This window comes from Haliotis rubra, unplaced genomic scaffold (assembly GCF_003918875.1).
Source record: "Haliotis rubra isolate DU_JTF1 unplaced genomic scaffold, ASM391887v1 Scf1374, whole genome shotgun sequence".
Taxonomy (NCBI): domain Eukaryota; kingdom Metazoa; phylum Mollusca; class Gastropoda; order Lepetellida; family Haliotidae; genus Haliotis; species Haliotis rubra.
This window is the reverse complement of record NW_025765308.1, coordinates 167922-190413: the sequence shown is the minus strand read 5'-3', so window position 1 is coordinate 190413 and position 22492 is coordinate 167922. Positions and strand designations below refer to the sequence as shown.

Genomic DNA, 22492 nt, shown 5'->3' with positions numbered 1-22492 from the left:
ATGGTGTACCATGTCCGATCATGAACTTCCCTTGCTGATCTGACCCTATGATCTACACGATCTGACCCTATGATCTACACATGGTGTATCATGTGAAACTTCTGAAACAGATAAAATCGTGTCGATCAAGCCATTATGATCTTATTTGCTTTTGCTTGGCCGATATTCAATAATCAATTCTGAATCGACTATATGTCTTGAATAAATCATTACATCGTCTATTCACTTAACATATAATCAGCTCACAGATTTTAGTCTTATTCAGTCAGCCGGCCTCTCTCTGAAAATGTACATACTGGCTAGCTCGTATTCACAGTTGAAAGTTTCCTCAAGATGCTGACCCACGTGAATACACCTGGACAGAGTGAATATATTCAGATGAGTTATCTGGGCGTGCCAGGCTTGCTCCAATGTTGATTGTCTAAATATATACACATAGAGTGACATGTAGAACAGTTGATGGCGTTTTGCTACTTTTTCCTCAACGAAAACTTCCCTGTTGTGGATTAATAGTTTGTGTGGATAGGACAAGTGAGACACCACACTGGACGGACGGGTTAGCAACATACCACACTGACCAAACTGACCACACTGATCGATACCTTTCAGGTAGGTTGGTTTACAGTCTGTTTCTCAGTTTTCGTCAGAGGTGTACGATATGACTTCGAGTTATTGTCCTATTTTCGACTTGAACGCAAAAAGATTTGGGCTTTAGCCAATCATCCAACAAAATCTACGGGCATCTGACGTACAATGACTATTGCAAATCTCAACCAGGTGTCCCGTTACACTGTTAAACTATTTGTCTTATTAAAGATATAAAATATCAATATTTGTGACATCGGTTTAAAAAAAAGAGATATCCCTACTTTGAAATATTAATTACTTATTAATATAAATATACATGTATTAAATTATGTTGCAAAGATCATCAAATAACTCTCCCATTTTATGATGAAAGCGTTTCGTTACTAATATTCCATTGATCATTATGGATTAAAAGTAATCATAATGAAACGGAATTCTGTAGTATAATTCATGAAATGCGTAAAATATTTTAAAATGTTAACATCATGAATATGGAAAATATGCGAGTTTGATAAGACAGAGGTTTCACGTACTCAGAATTTTCACATCACCCGGATGGAATTCATTTTTAATGGACAAAATGTACAGTTTTAGCTGAGTGAATGAGTGAGGTTTTACCCCGCTTTTAGCAATATTCCAGCAACATCACTGCGGGGAACACCAGAATTGGGCTTCACACATCGTACCCATGTGGGGATTCGAACCCGGGTTTTCGACATGACGAACGAACGCTTTAACCACTAGGCTATCCCCCCACTACCGCCCTCCTGAATCGTCTCCCGAAGCTGAAATGTTTGCGGTGTTAGCATTGAACTATCAGGTCGTGTCTGAACCGAATTTAATTTGTCTGATTTCAAGTTTAAATTGAATCGGTGTACAGTTACACTTCAATTTTAGTATGAATATTGTTTCCTGAATCTGAAAAGTTTACGATGTTAAACCAACAAGTACCACCTTTATGTCAATGCGCCGATGAATCCCGAACGATGTAACTACCGCATGTTCCTGGTGTCAGTATTGATTTCACAAACATTTGTCTGATAATGTACATGTTGGCTGCGATACCACGTTATGACCACACAAACATTTGTCTGATAATGTACATGTTGGCTGCGATACCACGTTATGACCACACAAACATTTGTCTGATAATGTACATGTTGGCTGCGATACCACGTTATGACCACTCAAACATTTGTCTGATAATGTACATGTTGGCTGCGATACCACGTTATGACCACACAAACATTTGTCTGATAATGTACATGTTGGCTGCGATACCACGTTATGACCACACAAACATTTGTCTGATAATGTACATGTTGGCTGCGATACCACGTTATGACCACACAAACATTTGTCTGATAATGTACATGTTGGCTGCGATACCACGTTATGACCACTCAAACATTTGTCTGATAATGTACATGTTGGCTGCGATACCACGTTATGACCACACAAACATTTGTCTGATAATGTACATGTTGGCTGCGATGCCACGTTATGACCACACAAACATTTGTCTGATAATGTACATGTTGGCTGCGATACCACGTTATGACCACACAAACATTTGTCTGATAATGTACATGTTGGCTGCGATACCACGTTATGACCACACAAACATTTGTCTGATAATGTACATGTTGGCTGCGATACCACGTTATGACCACACAAACATTTGTCTGATAATGTACATGTTGGCTGCGATACCACGTTATGACCACACAAACATTTGTCTGATAATGTACCCATGTTGGCTGCGATACCACGTTATGACCACTCAAACATTTGTCTGATAATGTACATGTTGGCTGCGATACCACGTTATGACCACACAAACATTTGTCTGATAATGTACATGTTGGCTGCGATACCACGTTATGACCACACAAACATTTGTCTGATAATGTACATGTTGGCTGCGATGCTACGTTACGTTATGACCACTCAAACATTTGTCTCATGTACATGTTGGCTGCGATACCACGTTATGACCACTCAAACATTTGTCTGATAATGTACATGTTGGCTGCGATACCACGTTATGACCACACAAACATTTGTCTGATAATGTACATGTTGGCTGCGATACCAAGTTATGACCACACAAACATTTGTCTGATAATGTACATGTTGGCTGCGATAACACGTTATGACCACACAAACATTTGTCTGATAATGTACATGTTGGCTGCGATATCACGTTATGACCACTCAAAATTGCGTCGGAAAGAAAAAATATGACTTAAAAACATCACATGAGTATCATAATTATTTTATATAGGTAGATATGTTATCGTTTGATGTTATGTTGTGTCGATATGTTTAGGGTCAAATGTAACAAAGGCACAATACAACAAACTTGTTCCTGAACAAACTGTATTGGTCTCCTATCAACGAGGAAGCCGACAATGAATGTTTTGTGACAGGACAATGGTGTGTGCTGCGAACATCACTCGATTTGGGTTGGGTTGTTGTTTAACGCCGCACTCAGGAATATTCCAGCTATATGCTTGCCGTCTGTAAATAATCGAGTCCAGACCAGACAATCAATTGCTCAAGCTCCGAAAACATAACTCGAACTAAATATTTTAGCTATACAGTTAATAGAGCAGGTAAATTCGATCCAAACCAGGGCTTCACAACGTCTATGTATGATACAGTATTCGTGTTATGGTCAAGGCAGCGCTACGGTAACTTAGCGCCGTTTTGTGAAAATTTGAACCACGAGTGAGTGACTGAGGGAGTTTAGTTTTACGCCGCAGATTTTGGTTAGTTGGTTGGTCCTCTAATGTCGCAAGCTGCAGTGTTCCAGCTTAGTTGCGGAGGTCTATAAATAATCCACTATATCAGGCTCTATTCACTATTCCACGCTTCACCCAGTATATCACGCTCTATCCACTATATCAGGCTCTGTCCACTATTCCACACAACACCAAGTATATCACGCTCTATCCACTATATCAGGCTCTGTTCACTATTCCACACAACACCAAGTATATCACGCTCTATCCACTATATCAGGCTCTATTCACTATTCCACGCTTCACCCAGTATATCACGCTCTATCCACTATATATCAGGCTCTGTCCACTATTCCACACAACACCAAGTATATCACGCTCTATCCACTATATCGGAAGCTCTGTCCACTATTCCACACAACACCAAGTATATCACGCTCTATTCACTATTTCATACTCTATCCATTACATCAGACTCTATATATGACGCTGTGTTCACTAGGGGTGGGTATTGCAGAGAATTTCCATATTGCGATATATTGCACGAATATGTTTTTAATAAAAAATTACTTATAATCGAGTTAATGCTTGATTTATAAAGCAAAAACACAACAAAATCTCTATGCTTGATTAAGCTTTAATAAAACCTTTTAATCATGTTAAAATGAAGGAAACAAAGGGAAAGAACAAATTAACATCATCACAGTGGTTACTAGTTTGAACTAGTTTCTCCACTTTCAAAAAAGCCCTGAGATTTTAGACAGCAACTTGACCTGGTCAGGACATATCAGGGATCACTGGTCAATAATGAGTAAATATATATATATAACATTCAGATCCAAAACATTGCGAAACACTTGAACAAAATTAAGAACACAACTTCAAAACCGAACTAACTTGATTTCCGGTGTGAAAACGGAAATATCCGAAGGTTTCCGAGTGTTACGAAGTTTTCCGAATGCATGTCGAAAACCGGTTTTCGATCCGGGTATCGCAATACGTATCGATTTCATGTCTGAACCGGTAAAATGCCGGTAAACCGGTTATATTGCGCAGCCCTAGTGTTCACTACCCACACTCTATCCACTATACCTCTACCATGCTCGATTCACTATTTCACCTTCTATCCAGAATATCAGCTGTAGATATTCTCCATGCTCTATCTACCATACCGCTATTCACTCTTCTACGCTCTATCGAGTATATCAAAGCGCACTATTCAGAATTCCGTGCTCTATCCAGTATATCACTATCCTTTCACTAAATTACACCTTATCCAGTATATCAGTATATCACTCTCCACTCACAATCCGTGCTCTATCATCTATACAGCGGAGGCCACTATCGAGTGGTCGGCTCATAAGATAACGCTCCAGAATGAGGCGTTCGCTTTCCTGGAAATAACCATGTAACCACTCTCGATAAAAACGTAAATCGAACTCCTTGATTTGGTATTTAATCAGTACAATCAGCCATTGATGTTTACAGGAGCCCACAATTCTCAGAGAACCATTTCCATCACAGGTATCACAATCTGTGTGAGCCTGTAAGAGCGGATACAGCCCTATATACGCAGTCGTACTCTTCTGCATTACTACCTTCGGTAAAGGCATTAACCATTAGCGTTGGTTTGAACGTGATCTGTATATTTCCTCCAAATCCTCGGAAAATGAATGTAGCACAAGACTACATTGGTTGCCCGTGTCTCTTTTTCCCAGAATCATGCTCGTTATGTGAATCACTGGATTGTCTGGTCCAAGCTGGATTACTTGCAGTGTAGTTGAAATATTGCTAAATAATTAGCACATAAGTAAAAACAAATCTTTGACACAGTGGTTTTGTGAAACTATTCCATCAAATCAAAAACATATACAAACAAAACAATACTGAACTTAGAATCACGTTACATTTCAGTGTGACGTTTTCACCAATCCATCGGGATCCTGTGGCCAGGCTCGCTGGCTTGGTTGACACTTGTCATCGGTTCCCAATTGCGCAGATCGATGCTCATGCTGTTGATCACTGGATGGTCTGGTCCAGACTCGATTATTTACAGACCGACGCCATATAGCTGAAATAGTGCTGAGTGCGGCGTAAAACTAAACTCACTCACTCACTCACCCATCCATTGTTATCATGTTGTCAAAACTGTTTGGAATTTCTAACTGTCCAAACATTTAAATATCATTCAATAGCCCTGTTTCCTAATGTTGTATGTTACTATCTCTAGGTTATATTGGAGCTAAATACATGCTTGTATGCAAAATTGCTGATACAGCGATAATCAATATTTTCACACTCTGTCGTTAAATATACATTGGTTGAAGGTTCGAAACAGTACAGTTTTTAAATTGTCGTGTTAAAAATGTTTGTAATAAATTGATCAATCTATAAACAACACCCTTCATTGATCGCCTAAATTTGAATTGATTGTCCTTTCATAACACCAAAATACAGTGTCGTCTTGATTGCACTATTTCAGCCATGAATTGGTATTGAATTGTTTGATAAATTTTACTTCCTGGCCAAGTATTCATGCTTCCTGTTTGTTTTATTAGCTTACGTGGAGGCTATAACTACAGCCAAACAGACCTTCATTTAGCAGTGAGTGAGTTTAGTTTTACGCCGCACTCGGGAATATTCCGGCTATATGGAGGCGGTCTGTAAATAATCGAGTCTTAACCAGACAATCCAGTGATCAACACCATGGACACTGATCTTATTTGGATGCGATGACATGTGGTCAACCAAGTCAGCGAGCCTGACCACCTGATCTCGTTAGTCGCCTCTTACAACAAGCATGGTTCACTGAAGATCAATTCTAACCCATATCTTCACTGGTTGCTTGATTTAGCAGTGCAGTGAATATCTACAGTGGGTTAAAACATGCACTAGTGACATTATGATAAAGCAGTGGAGCAACAACGAAATCTTTGCCGGGCTTATTGTCACGTTGACCAAACATCTTTGGGGAAAGGGTCTTACAACGCGATTTATTCTTTTCCGTAGTTAGACCATGTTCAAGTATACCTGAAAACGTTGTCTACGGTAGACCAAGAAGACCAGGGGCCCGTTTCACAAAGCTCTCGTAAGCCTAAGATCTCTTTACTTTTCTCGTAGCATTCGTACCTCCTATACCGTAACATAGGAAGTACGAATGCTACGAGAAAAGTTACGAGATCTTAGGCTTACGAGAGCTTTGTGAAACGGGGCCCAGGGTGCCGTTGTACAGAGCGATCATAGCGCTAAGGTGACAGTAGCTCCCATACCTTAACATGGACTTTAGGTGGTCTTAGCGCTAAGTTTGTGTTGTACAACAGCACCCAGTTCTAACAGAATATTGCCCGAAAGGAAGGGAAAATGTCATGTCATCCCTCTTGTCAAACAGTCATCTGAATATGAAACAGATATGAAGCGGTGATATGGTTCTCATTATTTCTAGTTCTGGGCCCCGTTCCTCAAAGCGATTGCAGCGCTAAGTTGATCGTAACCCCCATACTTCAACATAGACTTACGACTGTCGTAGCTCCGATCCAGCGTTCATAACGTTACAATCAATCGTAACTCTTTATTTTACCGTAACTTACGGGCGGCATAGTGCTACGAATGTGTTGTGGATAGTGTCCCAGGTTTTTAAAAAAATTGAAAGGAATGTAAACCATTATTGAACGATATAAAATCCCTGAATTCGAGAAGCTTAAGTTGAACATTTTTCCGTCTTTTGTTTTACCAGTACGAACAGATTTCTTTTGTTCATATGCACGTAGTAACACATCAGCAAGGCGGGTAACATATCTGCTGCCTCAAAGGGTGTCTATTCTTGACTAAATGTCCAGCATGTCACTCATTGTTTTCTCAGCAAACTTCAGATGACACTGGCTTTCGTTTTCTGCCATAAATTGGAGTTTATGGCATGAGCAGCAAGGTCCCAGTTCTGCAACACGTTCTGTAATTGGACAACTTGGGTCTGATGCTGTTTTTATATGATGGTTAGACCGTTAGTGGTTGGTGACTAGTTTTCGCACGATTTGCTTAAATATCGACAGTGAAACTAAGTGAAAACATCAATTGTTGACATCAGTTGAAAGAAAGGTAGAAACAGCATAATGAGCATATCACCAGTGCCACGTTAGAAACAAGGCAAAATATTGAAAATAAAATAAAGAACTCATTCCCCATAACAACAACACCACCAACAAAAAAACAACCCCAAAAGCCAACAAGACAAAGTCGTAGATCGTGGCGGATATATGTATTTATCTTACCTCTCACACATAAATGTCGCTTTCTGATTGGCTGAGCGCCCTTCTATTATTTTCAATGTACCCCGCTGTCAATGGCAACTCATTTGGTAGTTTGTGGTAGTAATTCTTTATCTCGAATAACATTGAATCACGTATGATGTACGGAAATTACCGATGTTTCGCGAATGGAAATTGATGGAAGGGAGATAACTCTAAATCTGTTTTTCTTGTCAACAAGATCTAGCGATAGCTACAAAAAGATTTGTACCCGTGCTTCAAACAATTCAATATCAACATTAAGGTGTTCGATAAGATAAATACGTTGTTCACTGGTCCCTCGGGGCCCATGGGTTGATGTACCCTCGATGTTTGTTTATGTTCCCCTTGTGACCACTGAACAACTTATAATATACACTTACACTTACAGACAGACAGACAGACGGACGGACAGACAGACGGACAGACAGACAGACACACACACACACACACACAATTTTAGGCTAAAGATGTTTGACATGTGGCAGCCGTATTGGATGAGAGTTAAGGCCACACCTGAACTATTTCAGAGCAAGCTTGATCACATAACGTGTGACCCGTGAAGGTATAGCTTAGAATTGATCTTCAGTAACCCATGCTTGTCATAAGAGGCGACTGACGGGATCAGGTGGTCAGACTCGCTGACTTGGTTGACACATGTCATCGGTTCCCCATTGCGCAGATAAATGCTCATGCTATTGATCACCGGATTGTGTGGTCCAGGCTCCATTAGTTACAGACCGCCGCCATATAGCTGTGATATTGCTGAGTGCGGAGTAAAACTAACCTCACTCACTCACTCATAACGTGTGGACAGAGACACTCAGCTTTTGACTGGGAGTGCAACATGTCATAAGATCGCTCTATTTCCTTATCCACTCCTACAGGTAGGGCTCAACACGTGCAACATTATTATGTATGAATCTTTCATAAACAGACCCCTGCATGTACACACCTAAAAGTGATGAGGAACTTACGTTTTATCTGCTTTCATAACATTAGTAATTTACCCACCTGAACTTGACATTAAGAAGACAAGTGAAACCACCGCAACGGTTTCATATTTAGATTTATGCAGGAAGAGTCAGAGTGACACAAAACTCTCCACAAAGCTGTATGACAAAAGGGATGATTTCAACTTCCCAATTGTCAACTTTCATGTCGAGCAATATTTCAACACCAGCCTTTGGTGTTTACATTTCTACAACGTTTGAGGTACAGTCGAGCGTGCTCTATTTCTTAGGATTGCAAAGAGCGTCATACCTTTCTTGTTTACATGTTACTCAACACAAGGTACATGCATTGTCTCTTACGTGTCCGTAAACTATGGGATCAGTGGGTAGCCTCGTGGTCAAAGGGGCGGTGGGGTAGCCTTATGGTTAAAGCGTTGGCTCAGTCACGCCGAAGACCCGGGTTCGAATCCCCACATGGGCACAATGTGTGAAGCCCATCTCTGGTGTCCCCCGCCGTGATGTTGCTGGAATATTGCGGCGTAAAAACCAAACTTAACCAGTCAGTCAGTCGTGGTCAAAGGGTTCAGTCGTCACCCCAAAGACGATACCCTACTTCTATGCCCATTTCTGGTGTCTCGGTTTTGCTCAGAAGTTGTTTGATCAAGGTTACAGCATTGAAGGCCTCAGTAAAGCTTTGAAGAATTTCTATTGTAGACATGTGGAGGAAATTTCCAAATTTTATTCATCAGCGACAAAAATAATGTCCGATGCAATTCTCTATTCTGACTTGATGGGGCAGGATACGCTCACCTTTCGCGAACACCAGGTATCATCACTATTTCATAGTGATTCATAAACACATGCTCTGTCATCGTAACCCATGGTGACAATCACTGGATTGTCTGGTCCAGACTTGATTTGTTTACTAACAACATCGTACAGCTGTAATACTGGTGAAACAAATTTATATGGTCATGATAAAGTCACATTTGTCAATCGATTCTGCTTTTATCAGAGTTTCTTATGAATGGTGAAAAGGTTTTGTCCCTTCTATTTATATGCAACGTACGACTGCTTTCATTGCAGCAAACGACCAACTTCATGGAAGTTTTACTCCTCAATGGATTGACATAATGCTCAAACATGTTAAAGTGTTAAACTCAGTTAATGAACTATTGTACCAACCGCGCACTATCTATAACTTTGTCTAGCCTGCTAGGAAATGACTCTTCCGATACGTCGCATCTACTAATACCGTTGTAGGTAGATGAGAGTTGCAGTTCCATTGGATGGGTAAGGGTTAGTACCGCTGCCAACTATATTCTAGAAAGATTTTAAAGTATATGGTACCAATTGCATTCTGATACACCAAACTCTTCGACGTGTTGATTTCACACCTGAATACTTACACCAACCGGGATACATTCACTGTCATATCACGATGAGGTAGTTTTAGATTACTTTTGTAAACTTTCATATTGTACAATCGATTTAGTTGACTCATTCGGTAATGATATTACCAACCAATGTTTACCTTAATGTCTCAATCAATACTTCGTCTGCTTCCTATTTGATTAACTGCAAACATTTGTAGTGAGTTTAAGAGTAAAAACTCTTCCTGCATCACCGGCTACTATATTCAGTATTCAGTTACAAAATCACATACGTGTTTGTCACGCTATATGGCTGAAACAGTGTCTTTGTATAGGTGAAACAGTGTCTATGTATAGGTGAAACAGTGTCTATGTATAGGTGAAACAGTGTCTATGTATAGGTGACACAGTGTCTATGTATGTGTGAAACAGTGTCTATGTATAGGTGAAACAGTGTCTTTGTATAGGTGAAACAGTGTCTATGTAGAGGTGAAACAGTGTTTTGTTCAGGTGAAACGCCGTCTGTGTTAACAGTGTCAATGTAGAGGTGAAACAGCGCCTATGTATAGGTGAAACAGTGTCTATGTATAGGTGAAACACCCTCTATGTATAGGTGAAACACCCTCTATGTATGGGTGAAACAGCGTCTATGTATAGGTGAAACATTGTCTTTGTATAGGTGAAACAGTGTCTATGTATAGGTGAAACAGACTATATGTATAGGTGAAGCACCCTCTATGTATAGGTGAAACAGTGTCTTTGTATAGGTGAAACGGAGTACTAGTATATGTATAGGTGAAACAGTGTCTATGTATAGGTGAAACAGTGTCTATGTATAGGTGAAACAGTGTCTTTGTATAGGTGAAACAGTGTCTATGTATAGGTGAAACAGTGTCTATGTATAGGTGAAACAGTGTCTATGTATAGGTGAAACAGTGTCTATGCATAGGTGAAACAGTGTCTTTGTATAGGTGAAACAGTGCCTTTGTATAGGTGAAACACCGTCTATGTATAGGTGAAACAGTGTCTATGTATAGGTGAAACATTGTCTTTGTATAGGTAAAACAGTGTCTATGTATAGGTGAAACAGACTATATGTATAGGTGAAGCACCCTCTATGTATAGGTGAAACAGTGTCTTTGTATAGGTGAAACAGTGTCTTTGTATAGGTGAAACAGTGTCTATGTATAGGTGAAACAGTGTCTATGTATAGGTGAAACAGAGTCTACGTATAGGTGAAACATTGTCTATGTATAGGTGAAACAGTGTCTATGTATAGGTGAAACAGTGTCTATGTATAGGTGAAACAGTGTCTTTGTATAGGTGAAACAGTGTCTTTGTACAGGTGAAACAGTGTCTATATATAGGTGAAACAGAGTACATGTATAGGTGAAACACCGTCTCTGTACGGCCGTAACAATGTCGCTATACTAATGGAAAGCCTCTTGCTGTTTGGCCGAGTCACTGTAGATAGAGAGATAGATAATTAAAATTGAAATAGGTGTTCTGGCAACAGGGCCCATTTACACCTTGCCGATCACAAAGGTTCGCTATCTGACTAAACGACGATCGTGTTATGGTGAAACAGTGTCGCGAGGCTTGTTGCTCTATGTTTTAAAACACAGTCGCCTTTAGGTTGAGTGAGTAGTAGAGGATAATGTAGGAAACGATGACAACAATACCAGTTACCTCCCAATTTCAATAGAAATCGATGAAGCGTGAGCGAGTGATATGAATGGAATTGCTTGTTTTTTTTGTTGCATACTTAGAATATAATCCTTATATACCTCGATGATAATATATGTGTAGTCCCTAGACAGGCATCGATACACACTTCACAGATCTACGAACCTCCCATCCATAGCAATACAGCTAAAAAGTAAAGCCATCATTTAAATTGTGAGTTTAAACGCGTATTTTTACATGGATTTACCTTTACAAGGATGAGTGCATTCCGCACAAACGCTACACCCTCCTGTTATCAATGTGTAACTGTTTACAGTTGGATGGTCTGAAAATACCCAGAGTTATGTTGACCCTAGACATGTGTGCGGGCGAGTTCATTCATCAGAAATCTGTTACTTACGATGTGTTTATAAATACGAACTGCTAGCCACACTCATAGTAATGTTTCATGCTGTGGTTAGAACCGTAATGGATCTATTGAAAGGTGTCATACATTCATGTTCAGATATATGCATAAAATCTACACGCACATACATTCCTACATGACCGCAATTTCATTCAAATGTATTAAATATACCGATTACATTTAACACACACACACACACACACACACACACACACACACACACACACACACACACACACACACACACACACACACACACACACACACACACACACACACACACACACACACACACACACACACACACACACACACACACACACACCGCAACGACGCAACGAGACTGTTTCAGCAACCTTCCTCGGACGTGTAAACCGGAAGTGGTTCGCTAGCAGACGACAGTCTTAAAGCAGGCGGACTTTTCCTATCCAACCCAACGAACACCATCGTCGCTCCATTCACACCGCTCAATTCAATACCTTCCTTTGTCCCCTTTGTTACCACATCTTTAGGGAGTCTTCTTCGGTCCACTGCACATTCAAGTACCTCCCTCCACTGTACACTCGCTCACGCTTCATCGATTTCTATTGAAATTGGGAGGTAACTGGTATTGTTGTCATCGTTTCCTACATATTCCTCTTCTGTGAGTGAGTGAGTGAGTTTAGTTTTACGCCGCACTCAGCAATATCCCAGCAATATGGCGGCGGTCTGTAAATAATCGAGTCTGGACCAGACAATCCAGCGATCAACAGCATGAGCATCGATCTGCGCAATTGGGAACCGATGACATGTGTCAACCAAGTCAGCGAAACTGACCACCCGATCCCGTTAGTCGCCTCTTACGACAAGCATAGTCGCCTTTTATGGCAAGCACATGGGTTGCTGAAGACCTATTCTACCCCGTATCTTCACGGGTCGCCTTTAGGTTGAGACAATGTAGCTAGATGGCTGAGACAGTGTCACTACCTGACTGAAACTGACGTTTTATCAGAGCAAGACTACAAAAATTTTATGTCGGCTTCACTTTTTCAACATCTCAAAGATATAGCCCCTGTCTCAGCAGCCTTGTGGGAGAGAATGCAGTACAACTAGAATGAAATGTAACAGTTTCTTACTTAGGAAGTGTGATAGAATTAAAATATCTGTGTCGCATTATTGCTCATTAGCTGTGTACCATAGCCAAGTCACGCTTTCCCATGCATTAGGAATGTAAAAAGACGGAACATTAGACATTGTAATTACAGTGTATAATTTGATGATACACACGCAGGGATGGTTTGTTGTTTAACGCCGCACTCGGCGATATTCCAGCTATGTGGCGGCGGTCTGTAAATAATCGAGTAGGGACCAGACAAACGCGCAATATACGACAAGCATGGGTTACTGAAGATCAATTCTAACCCGGATCTTCACGGCTATGTATGCATGCATGCATGCATGCATGTATGTATGCATGTATGTATGTATGTATGTATGTATGTATGTATGTGTGTGTGTGTGTGTGTGCGTGTGTGCGTGCGTGCGTGCGTGCGTGTGTTGACTGATCCATCATTAATTACCTTTCAAATGAAGAGTATTACATTTGTCGAGTACAAATATCATGACAATTTCATTAGAAAAAAACACACGTCACAGTGTCTCTATCGGACAGTGACATCATTGCAATATAGCTGAAACAGTGTTGCAAGGTTGCTTTCTGTATATGGCTCAGACTCTGTCGCTGTATGACTGAAGCACAATTACATTTTGGCTGAAACAGTGTCGCTGTATGGCTGAAACACAGGTACCTTTTGTTCGAAACAGTGTTGCTGTATGGCTGAAACAGTGTCGCTATATGGCAGAAACAGTGTCGCTATATGACAGAAACAGTGTCGGTATATGGCAGAAACAGTGTCGCTATATGGCAGAAACAGTGTCGCTATATGGCAGAAACAGCGTCGCTATAAGGCTGAAACAGTGTCGCTGTATGACTGAAACAGTGTCGGTATATGCTGGAACAGACTCGCTGTATGGCTGAAACAGTGTCGCTTTATGGCAGAAACAGTGTCGCTATATGGCAGAAACAGCGTCGCTGTATGGCTGAAACAGTGTCGCTGTATGGCTGAAATAGTGTCCCTATATGCTGAAACACTGTCGCCATATGGCAGAAACAGTGTTGCTATAGGGCTGAAACAGTGTCGCTATATGCTGAAACAGCGTCGCTATAAAGCTGAAACAGTGTCGATGTATGGCTGAAACAGTGTGACTATATGACTGAAACGGTGTCGCTATATGGCTGAAACAGTGTTGCTACATGGTTCAAACAGTATCGCTATATGGCTGAAACGGTGTCGCTATATGACTGAAACGGTGTCGCTATATGACTGATGGCTGAAACAGTGTCGCTATATGGCTGAAACAGTGTTGCTACATGGTTCAAACAGTATCGCTATATGGCTGAAACGGTGTCGCTATATGACTGAAACGGTGTCGCTATATAGCTCAGACACTGTTGCTGTATGGCTGAAACAGTGTCGCTATATGGCTGAAACAGTGTTGCTACATGGTTCAAACAGTATCGCTATATGGCTGAAACAGTGTTGCTACATTGTTCAAACAGTGTCGCTATATGGCTGAAACAGTGTTGCTACATGGTTCAAACAGTGTCGCTATATGGCTGAAACAGTGTCGCTACATGGCTGAAGTACCGTTGCCTTTAGTCTCTATGTACATACAACACAGGCAGTGTTCCCGTATATTCCATGTCACTCCCTCGCTTTCTACCAATGCCTGTATTTTGTTCCAGATCATCTTGAAAATGGCGTCTTTGTCGATGGTATTGATTTACAGCATTATGCTGTGGTCAGCACAATTTGTGACGGGTAAGGTTTGACAACTCGATCACCAGTAGTTGTAGTAGCAACAGTAGTAGACACTAGGGGGGACTCTTGAGGGGGAAACAACTACTGCGATAGCGATGGTCTATCGTAACATACTACTGCGATTGCAATGGTCTATTGCAACATACTATTGCAATACTATTGCATTAGTTCTTTTCTACTTGAAGTTTGAAGTCATAGTGTATATGAAACAGAAAAAAGTTGAAGTAGTTTCAGTCTCTTTTAATAACCGACAAGAAACTTTAAACCCAGATAAAGTAAACAGTTTTAACATAAATTTAAACTTGTGTTATTGACAATATGTTTGTTTAAGAGGTAACAGGGGTGGATAAGATCTAATCAAAGTGAACGAATCTGGTACTTCCTGTATGTTGCGCTGCGCATCTATCAGCGGAAGTCAATTACTAAACTATCGATAGTCACACATACTATCGATGCATCGATAGATTTTCGTTTCTGCCATCGATTAATTGCTCCAACAATTGTAATCTATCGATAGTTCGATGCATCGTCTACAGCAATAGTAGACACGGTAACAGCAGCATCAAAATGGCTACTTGCGCCTTGTATACACTTGCTCCTCTAGTCTAAACGTTAAACAAATATACGTTTCACGAGTGTGAGAAGCACAGTCCATGGTATCTTAGTGATGAGTTAGTGAGTATGGCTTTACGCTTTACAAGAATCGCATGTTTCACTGATTATATATTTACAGCTGCTCGTCAACATTAAAAAACTGGTATATGCATTGCTTTAAAATTAAACTCAATCACTCGTACGAATGTCTATTAAATCAGAAGAATGATACTGATTACTGATACTTGGTGACCTCTGTTGCAGTATCGACAGAATCTCCATGCCCGGCAATAGCTCGTCTTTCGGGATCCTACGACATCTCTGCAAAGATTGTATACGATCGTTTCGTTTGGGTACGCCCCAGCGACAGCCAGTACGTCGTCACTTGTAGTCCACAATGCAGCGGCACGACTACGTACTCTGCAACCCAGAAGAATGCCGAAAATATAACCACCCTTACGATAGGGAGGGTTCAGATCAGAGATGCTGGAACATGGGTCATATCCAACACAAGTTCTGCCACAGTGCCCGCATGCCATTTAACGGTCGCAGGTTTGTATGCATGAATACATACTGCATTTACAATGGGTGAAATCGACAATATCACGAGAAACGATATCTCAATATAATATGACTTAGTATTTTATTTTGTGTTGTTTTCATGGCGTTATGTATCAAGTTGATCTTGATTCTTTCAAAACAGTTCAACTATCTTTCTATCCTTTGTTGATGTTTTGTTTTGGCGTCCTGCGTCATGTTCAAATATAACAGTCTTTCTTACATGCAAATGTGTTTTAAAAATATACCACTTTGTCCTGTTGGCACATTGGAATACCGTTACAAAACTGACGTATGTTCTCTTACCTTCACATAAATAGGATCACAGAAAGGACGCTGGCTTAGGCAGTTACTGACATAATGAATACACATGCCTTTAAAAAGTGACTAGATGTTACTGGTTATATTTGGGATAACACTTGGCTCGGGTTAAGTCAAGTCCGAGAGTCGAACCGTCACTGTCAGTCTCTGAGGCGACTTCCACAAACCCAAAACAATTCTTACTGAACACGAATGCTTAACATGAGAAAGTGAAATAGGCAGTTGAAATTTTCAGTTTTGTGTTGAATATGTTTAGCGTCAGTTTTTTCTAAAATTTCCTTTTAAACTTTCTGATATTATTAAATATCAGACGAATTATTATGTAGAACTGTTAACTTCTTTGAGTGGCATTTATAAGTTGGTGTGATGAGTTCTATGGATATACAGCTTCTTTATAATTAACATGAGCGTTTCGGTGTAGCTAGTGAGGAGCGTTCTATAGCTAGACGCTACTTGCTTGATGAGGGTGTATGTAACTACACCGAACCGTCGCTCATATCAATAATACAGACGATGTTGTGCTAACAGGTTGCATTTTCTTTCGCGTCACTGTTGAAAACGGAGTATTCTGATTAAAACCGAGCACTCTCCTATATCTTTCAAAACAAATGAACCTCTCGTGAATGTCGTGACTGTAACATAATTGACACATAACATATACCTGTTTGACGTCTTACCATTACCTACCTAATGTTTTTCTCTTGTCTTAACTTCATGTTGATTACAGAAGAATAATGACTAATAATTTTCGGAAGCTAAAAGAGAACTAATTTTGTTGACATAACTGTCAAATTTATTTCCTCTGTCAACAGGTCTGCCAAACTGCACCATCACCAGCTCTCTGTCATACGATTCCCTTGAACCCAATTCAGAGCTGACACTGGTCGCAGGCATACGGGGTTACTACTGCTCAAAAAAAGGCAGGGTTTAAACTAACTACTGGCCGTGACGTACCCGAGGTGTTGCTGAAGAACAACACAGTTACTGATGTCACTGACATCGTCCTCAACACCACCTTCAACGTAACCCTAAGAGGACTTGGAAATGTTCAACTGGACTATACGTGTGACAACTCAACGTATAATCTCGTTTGTCATGGAGCTGTGAAACTTCTCAAGAGTAAGTAGAAATTATCAGATCAAAAACAGATTACATGATGTTTTTAAAATGTATTGTGTGAACATTCGAAAAATTGTGTAAGTAAATCATATGTGTTCTTATTGATGTACAAATGTTCCTGTCTCAGTTCGATTTCGGTGCACTTTTCACATCTCTGTAAAATAAAAGCATGAATAGTCTTCAGTTATAAATGGAAGTCCTTAAAACTCGACAATCAAAGAACACACACACACACCTTATCTATGCAACTCAAATTGTCAGAAGAATCAGGATGACAAGAGACACACTTGCCATGCCTTAAAGAGTTTACAGCAAATATAATCTTTTTGTGATTCTTTCCTACGTTCCCTTGAACTCAGTTTTACAGGTGCTTTTTCGAGTGTAAGAAATATTCACGTCAATAAATGTGATGATTATTATAAGATAATATTTTTGTCAATAATAATACTTAGCTTACCCTCTTACTTTTTAAAGTTATTGTACATTCATGCTTTCTCGTTCGTTCATACGCTATCTTTCCTGTCGTGGAGTGACGAAACTTCTCAAAAGTAAATAGACATATAAAATTTGTAAATTGTTTAAGTATATTCTGAGACATACGTGAACAATGCAAACATGCACGCACGTATGGATATTCTTTTAAAATCTGTCGAAAAGCCATTATTGATGTCGAAGTCTTTTAGTGTGTGTTCTAGTTTACACCACAATAACTTAGATCATGAATGTGTTTTGACACAAGTCAACGAAAAGCGAAAAAGTCATTCATAAAAGCGCATACATGTACGTTCATATATTTACACAAATACAGTCCCTAGGTAAAGCGCATACATGTATACGTTCATATATTTACACAATATACAGTAACCCTTTGGTTCAAAGAACCCATTATACATTATAAATATATATTAAAACAAATCATACATTGGTCCATCATGATTTTGTGAGAAAACTTTTTCATAAAAACCCACTTAAAAACAACGTCTTGCATCCATATTCGGTCGGTATTATTTATACACAGGTCCTCCGGAGTGTGACATTAGCAGCTCCAGGAATGGATCCCTGATTCCTGGTACAAGCCTGACTCTCACTGTCAACATCACCAACTACTACTGTACCGAGGAGGCTGCGTTCGACCTCATCACCGGAAGTGTCCAGCAGGAGCTGGTACCAAGACACCACGTTGTCGACATTAACAGCACCGTCGTCAGCAAGACCTTTGAAGTCACCTCTGCGCATGACGGAGACATTAAAATCAACTTCAAATGTGACGGCACACAACGTGAACTTAGCTGCAGCGGCGACAAGAAGATAATTGTAGGTAAGTATAGTGTCCGAGGGCGGTTCTAGGAGTCTCTGTGTATGTCAGTAACAAACCAAAATATATAATCGTGACGTAATTAAAGGATTGGGCACGTGATTGTTTCCGACAAAAGTTTAAGCATGACGTTGGAGGCGACCGTATCATATTCGGTGACTCGCTGGAATGGATGCCTTTGCATCCACGTTTTGCTGTTCGAAGTTCATGATGTTAATCACCAGTTTGTTTAATCAACATGATCAGACTGAAATAATAATAACTAAAACAAAAGTACAATTATTTGTTAATTTTGACACACCCTACTTTTGCGAGTTTCCATGCACGGAATTTTTTTTCACACTCCCTAAAAGAGTCACACTCAAATCCTTATGCTGCACGAGTATCTTTGCCACATGTTTTGAGCCAAGCATAATGGTATTTTTAAGGGACGCAAATGCCACTCTTGTTTGTGGGAATCTCTGGATGATCTTTCATTGATATAAAACAAACAATCATACGTACAATGTCACGATCTATTTAATTTCTTTGTCTTGCTGTGAGACAATTCAAGATAACATCCATTCATCTGAGGCCTGCATCCTCAGATGTCCAAGCCTGATACAAAGGAACGTCGCCTAACCACGCACAGCAGGTAGCAACGCTACAAGACACCCCCTCGTCACACGAGGCTGTCAACAATTCGACAATTTTATTACTCAAAAAACCACCTTCGGTGGTACAAGAACATATTTTAACAACAATTTATGTACAATTCATAGGCATGCGTCTTAGATAGACAACTGAATACAATAAATAATTCCTTATACATATGTACAGTTCCCTATATATAAATAAGTGCATATATTAATAGGTTGATAAACACAAACGCTTATTAAAGATTGGTTAGCATTTTTTGCAACTGTATGATAAAATTTGACAAACATTTCTTATATCTAGTAGTAGTCGGCGAAAGAACAAAGACTTATTTAGATGTATTGTTAAGATATTTTGTGGTGGGTATATATTGTTCACGATATGAATTAAGTGCTGGACATTTAAGAATATAGTGTAATTCATCACCGATTACACTTAAATTACAAAGTGTACAATATCTTTCATCCCTCGGTATACTTTGCCATCTTCCAGTCTCAATTGGCAGGTTTACATTTAAAGTTCTAAATTTTAAAATCGGCACAGAAACATATTTCGGTAAAAGTAGGTATTTTTCAAAAGCAAGTAATTGTTTATAATGTTGATAATACATTCCTTTCGGGCTAGATTTGATACTTTCCCTCCATTGTTGAATAAACTGGTCTGTTAAAACCTGTCCAGCTTTCAAAACTAGAGAAGACGTAGTATATACCGAGGGATTTACAAATACATATGATAATCCAATTCTATCTAGTAAACCCTTGATAAAGTGAATCCAAGGATCCGACTTAAAATTTTTATTGTATTTATTTAAACTGTAATTATATAACACATGGGATAGTTTAAGTGTATCAGTATATGTTAGTTTGTGCCAAAAGGATAACATACGTTGGTATATTTTTATAGATATTGGAGTTCTGCCAAGTTCGCCATAAACCATAAAATTCGGCGTAGATTTCCTTAGTCCAGATGCAAGTTTCAGAAATTTTAGATGTATATTCTCTATTAGGTCAAGTCTTTCAAATCCCCACAATTCTGATCCATAGGTTAAAATAGGTGTTATCATCACATCAAATGCCGATAATAAACAATCTAAGGGTAAATTCAAATTTCTTGCTTTTTTCAGCAGGCTATACATAGCCTTTGTAGCGTTTTCGGTTATAGTTTTTATGCTAGTTACCATTCTTTTGTTTCTGTGTAGTTTTATACCAAGATATACATAACTGTCCACTAAACTAAGATTTTTCTCCCCAAATTTAAATATCATTTTTGATATAGCTGCTGGGCCTGAACCGAATACTAAATTCTTTGTTGCCAATTTGTGCAATATTCATAGAAGGAATCAAGAGACTTTTGTAGGGCTTTAGGAGTAAGGGCAAATAAAACAGTGTCATCAGCGTAAAGTAACAATAAAATTTGCAGCCAGATTTGTATTTCATTTTCGTGAGATAATTCCAAGTTAACTCCTTCGCAACCATTTTCATACAGATTATTCTCTAGATCATTAAGAAAAATTGAAAATAAAAGTGGCGATAAGTTCTCTCCTTGCCGTACCCCTTTTTGACATGGGAAATACTCGGATGTACTGTTTTGTGTACTTACTGTTGACTTAATGTTACGATACATACTTTTTACGAGCTCAAGAAATCTTCCATGTATACCGGACTTTTGCATCTTCGTCCATAGACCGATTCGCCAGACAGTATCAAATGCTTTTGTGAAGTCGATGAAGGCACAGTAGAGCTTTTGCCTTTGTGATGTCAGTATGCTATTAATTGTCCGAAAAATAAATATGTTATCGGATGTTGTAAAATGTTTTCTAAAACCTGCTTGAGCGGGAGTAATGATATTGTTTTGTTCAAGGAAAGATGTTAAACGCGAGTTTAGTATAGAGGTAAACAAGTTTCCAACACAGCTTAAAACAGTTATAGGTCTGTATGAACTTGGGTCAAGTTGGTCACCCTTGTTTTTGTATCTCGGTTTTATAACTCCAATCAGCCAAGAATCGGGAATTTTACCTGTTGTAAAAACGAGGTTGAAAAATTGAACATAGAAGGGGGCAAAGATGTCAATAGTATCGATTATGTAATCATTTTCAATATTGTCAAAGCCCGCTGCTTTATTTCGTTTGAATGTTTTGGCGGTAGACATAATTTCTTCAATGCTCATGTCTTTATTAAGAATACTACAGTCATATTCCAAATCGGGATGGTTACTTAGTAGTATATACAATGGGGGTTTTGGACCAAGTCCAACAAAATCCTCTGCAAAGCCTTATTTCCCAAATAAGGCTTTGGTCGGACCCTTAGCTCTTGCTACCATTACCCCTACTATAAAAAAGTTTGAGACGCCAGCAGGATACGAACTCCACATGTATACCCCACAACCGCACCGCTTAACCAACTGAGCTACCGGGGACTTGGCTGAAGTATGTTGGTTTAACGGGTCTATCCTGGGGCACTATGTCACGTTGACCTCGATGAAACAGTTTAATGTGAATCGCCTATGATCTCTTTGGTGTTTGTAATAAAGGCTTGCTGGGCTTTTTTCACCCCTTGTTCTATGTACTTTTTTTTTCTCATCCTCGCTGATAGCAGACTTACGAGACTTTGAACGAATCTCTTGTTTCATTTTGTTATATTTTGTGAGTTCAGAGAGGATTGAACGAAACTCCTCCTCGGAGATCTTACTGTCAGTGAGTGCCGTGGATATACGCTCACTTACCGTGTTCAGCTTTGCTTCGGCCAGAACCCTGATCTCGTCGTGTTTCAATGCCTTACGATGCAGTCTGCGTGATGCAAACTTAAGCGCCAACCCTAACACCCCTGCCACCCCAGCTGTTATTTCAATGCCTAGCACTACGGGGGTAGCCACGATGGTAGCTAACAACCCAACAGCTGTCGCTCCTAGCCCCATGCTGGTTGTCATAAGGGCAGTATCAGCCCCGTCCACGATATTGAAAGCTCTATGGTACTTCTTACATAGTGCTTTACGCGTGTCGCGGTCTTGTTCTAGTTGGCGTTTTACATCACATAACTGTCTCAAACGGAACCTGTCT

At 39.7% G+C, this 22492-nt stretch overlaps 1 protein-coding gene across 1 annotated transcript in view; it reads left to right on the top strand.

Moving 5' to 3' along the window:
- The first annotated feature begins 525 nt into the window (after positions 1 to 525).
- The window catches only part of LOC124268358 (A-agglutinin anchorage subunit-like), a 40859-nt gene continuing 18892 nt past the window's right edge, over positions 526 to 22492 (top strand). Inside the window, exons 1-4 of the mRNA XM_046703333.1 lie at positions 526 to 609; positions 14819 to 14894; positions 15753 to 16040; positions 18505 to 18804. Of these exons, the coding sequence (XP_046559289.1) occupies positions 14831 to 14894; positions 15753 to 16040; positions 18505 to 18804 (652 nt within the window). The 5' untranslated portion in view covers positions 526 to 609; positions 14819 to 14830. The remainder of the gene's footprint in view (positions 610 to 14818; positions 14895 to 15752; positions 16041 to 18504; positions 18805 to 22492) is intronic.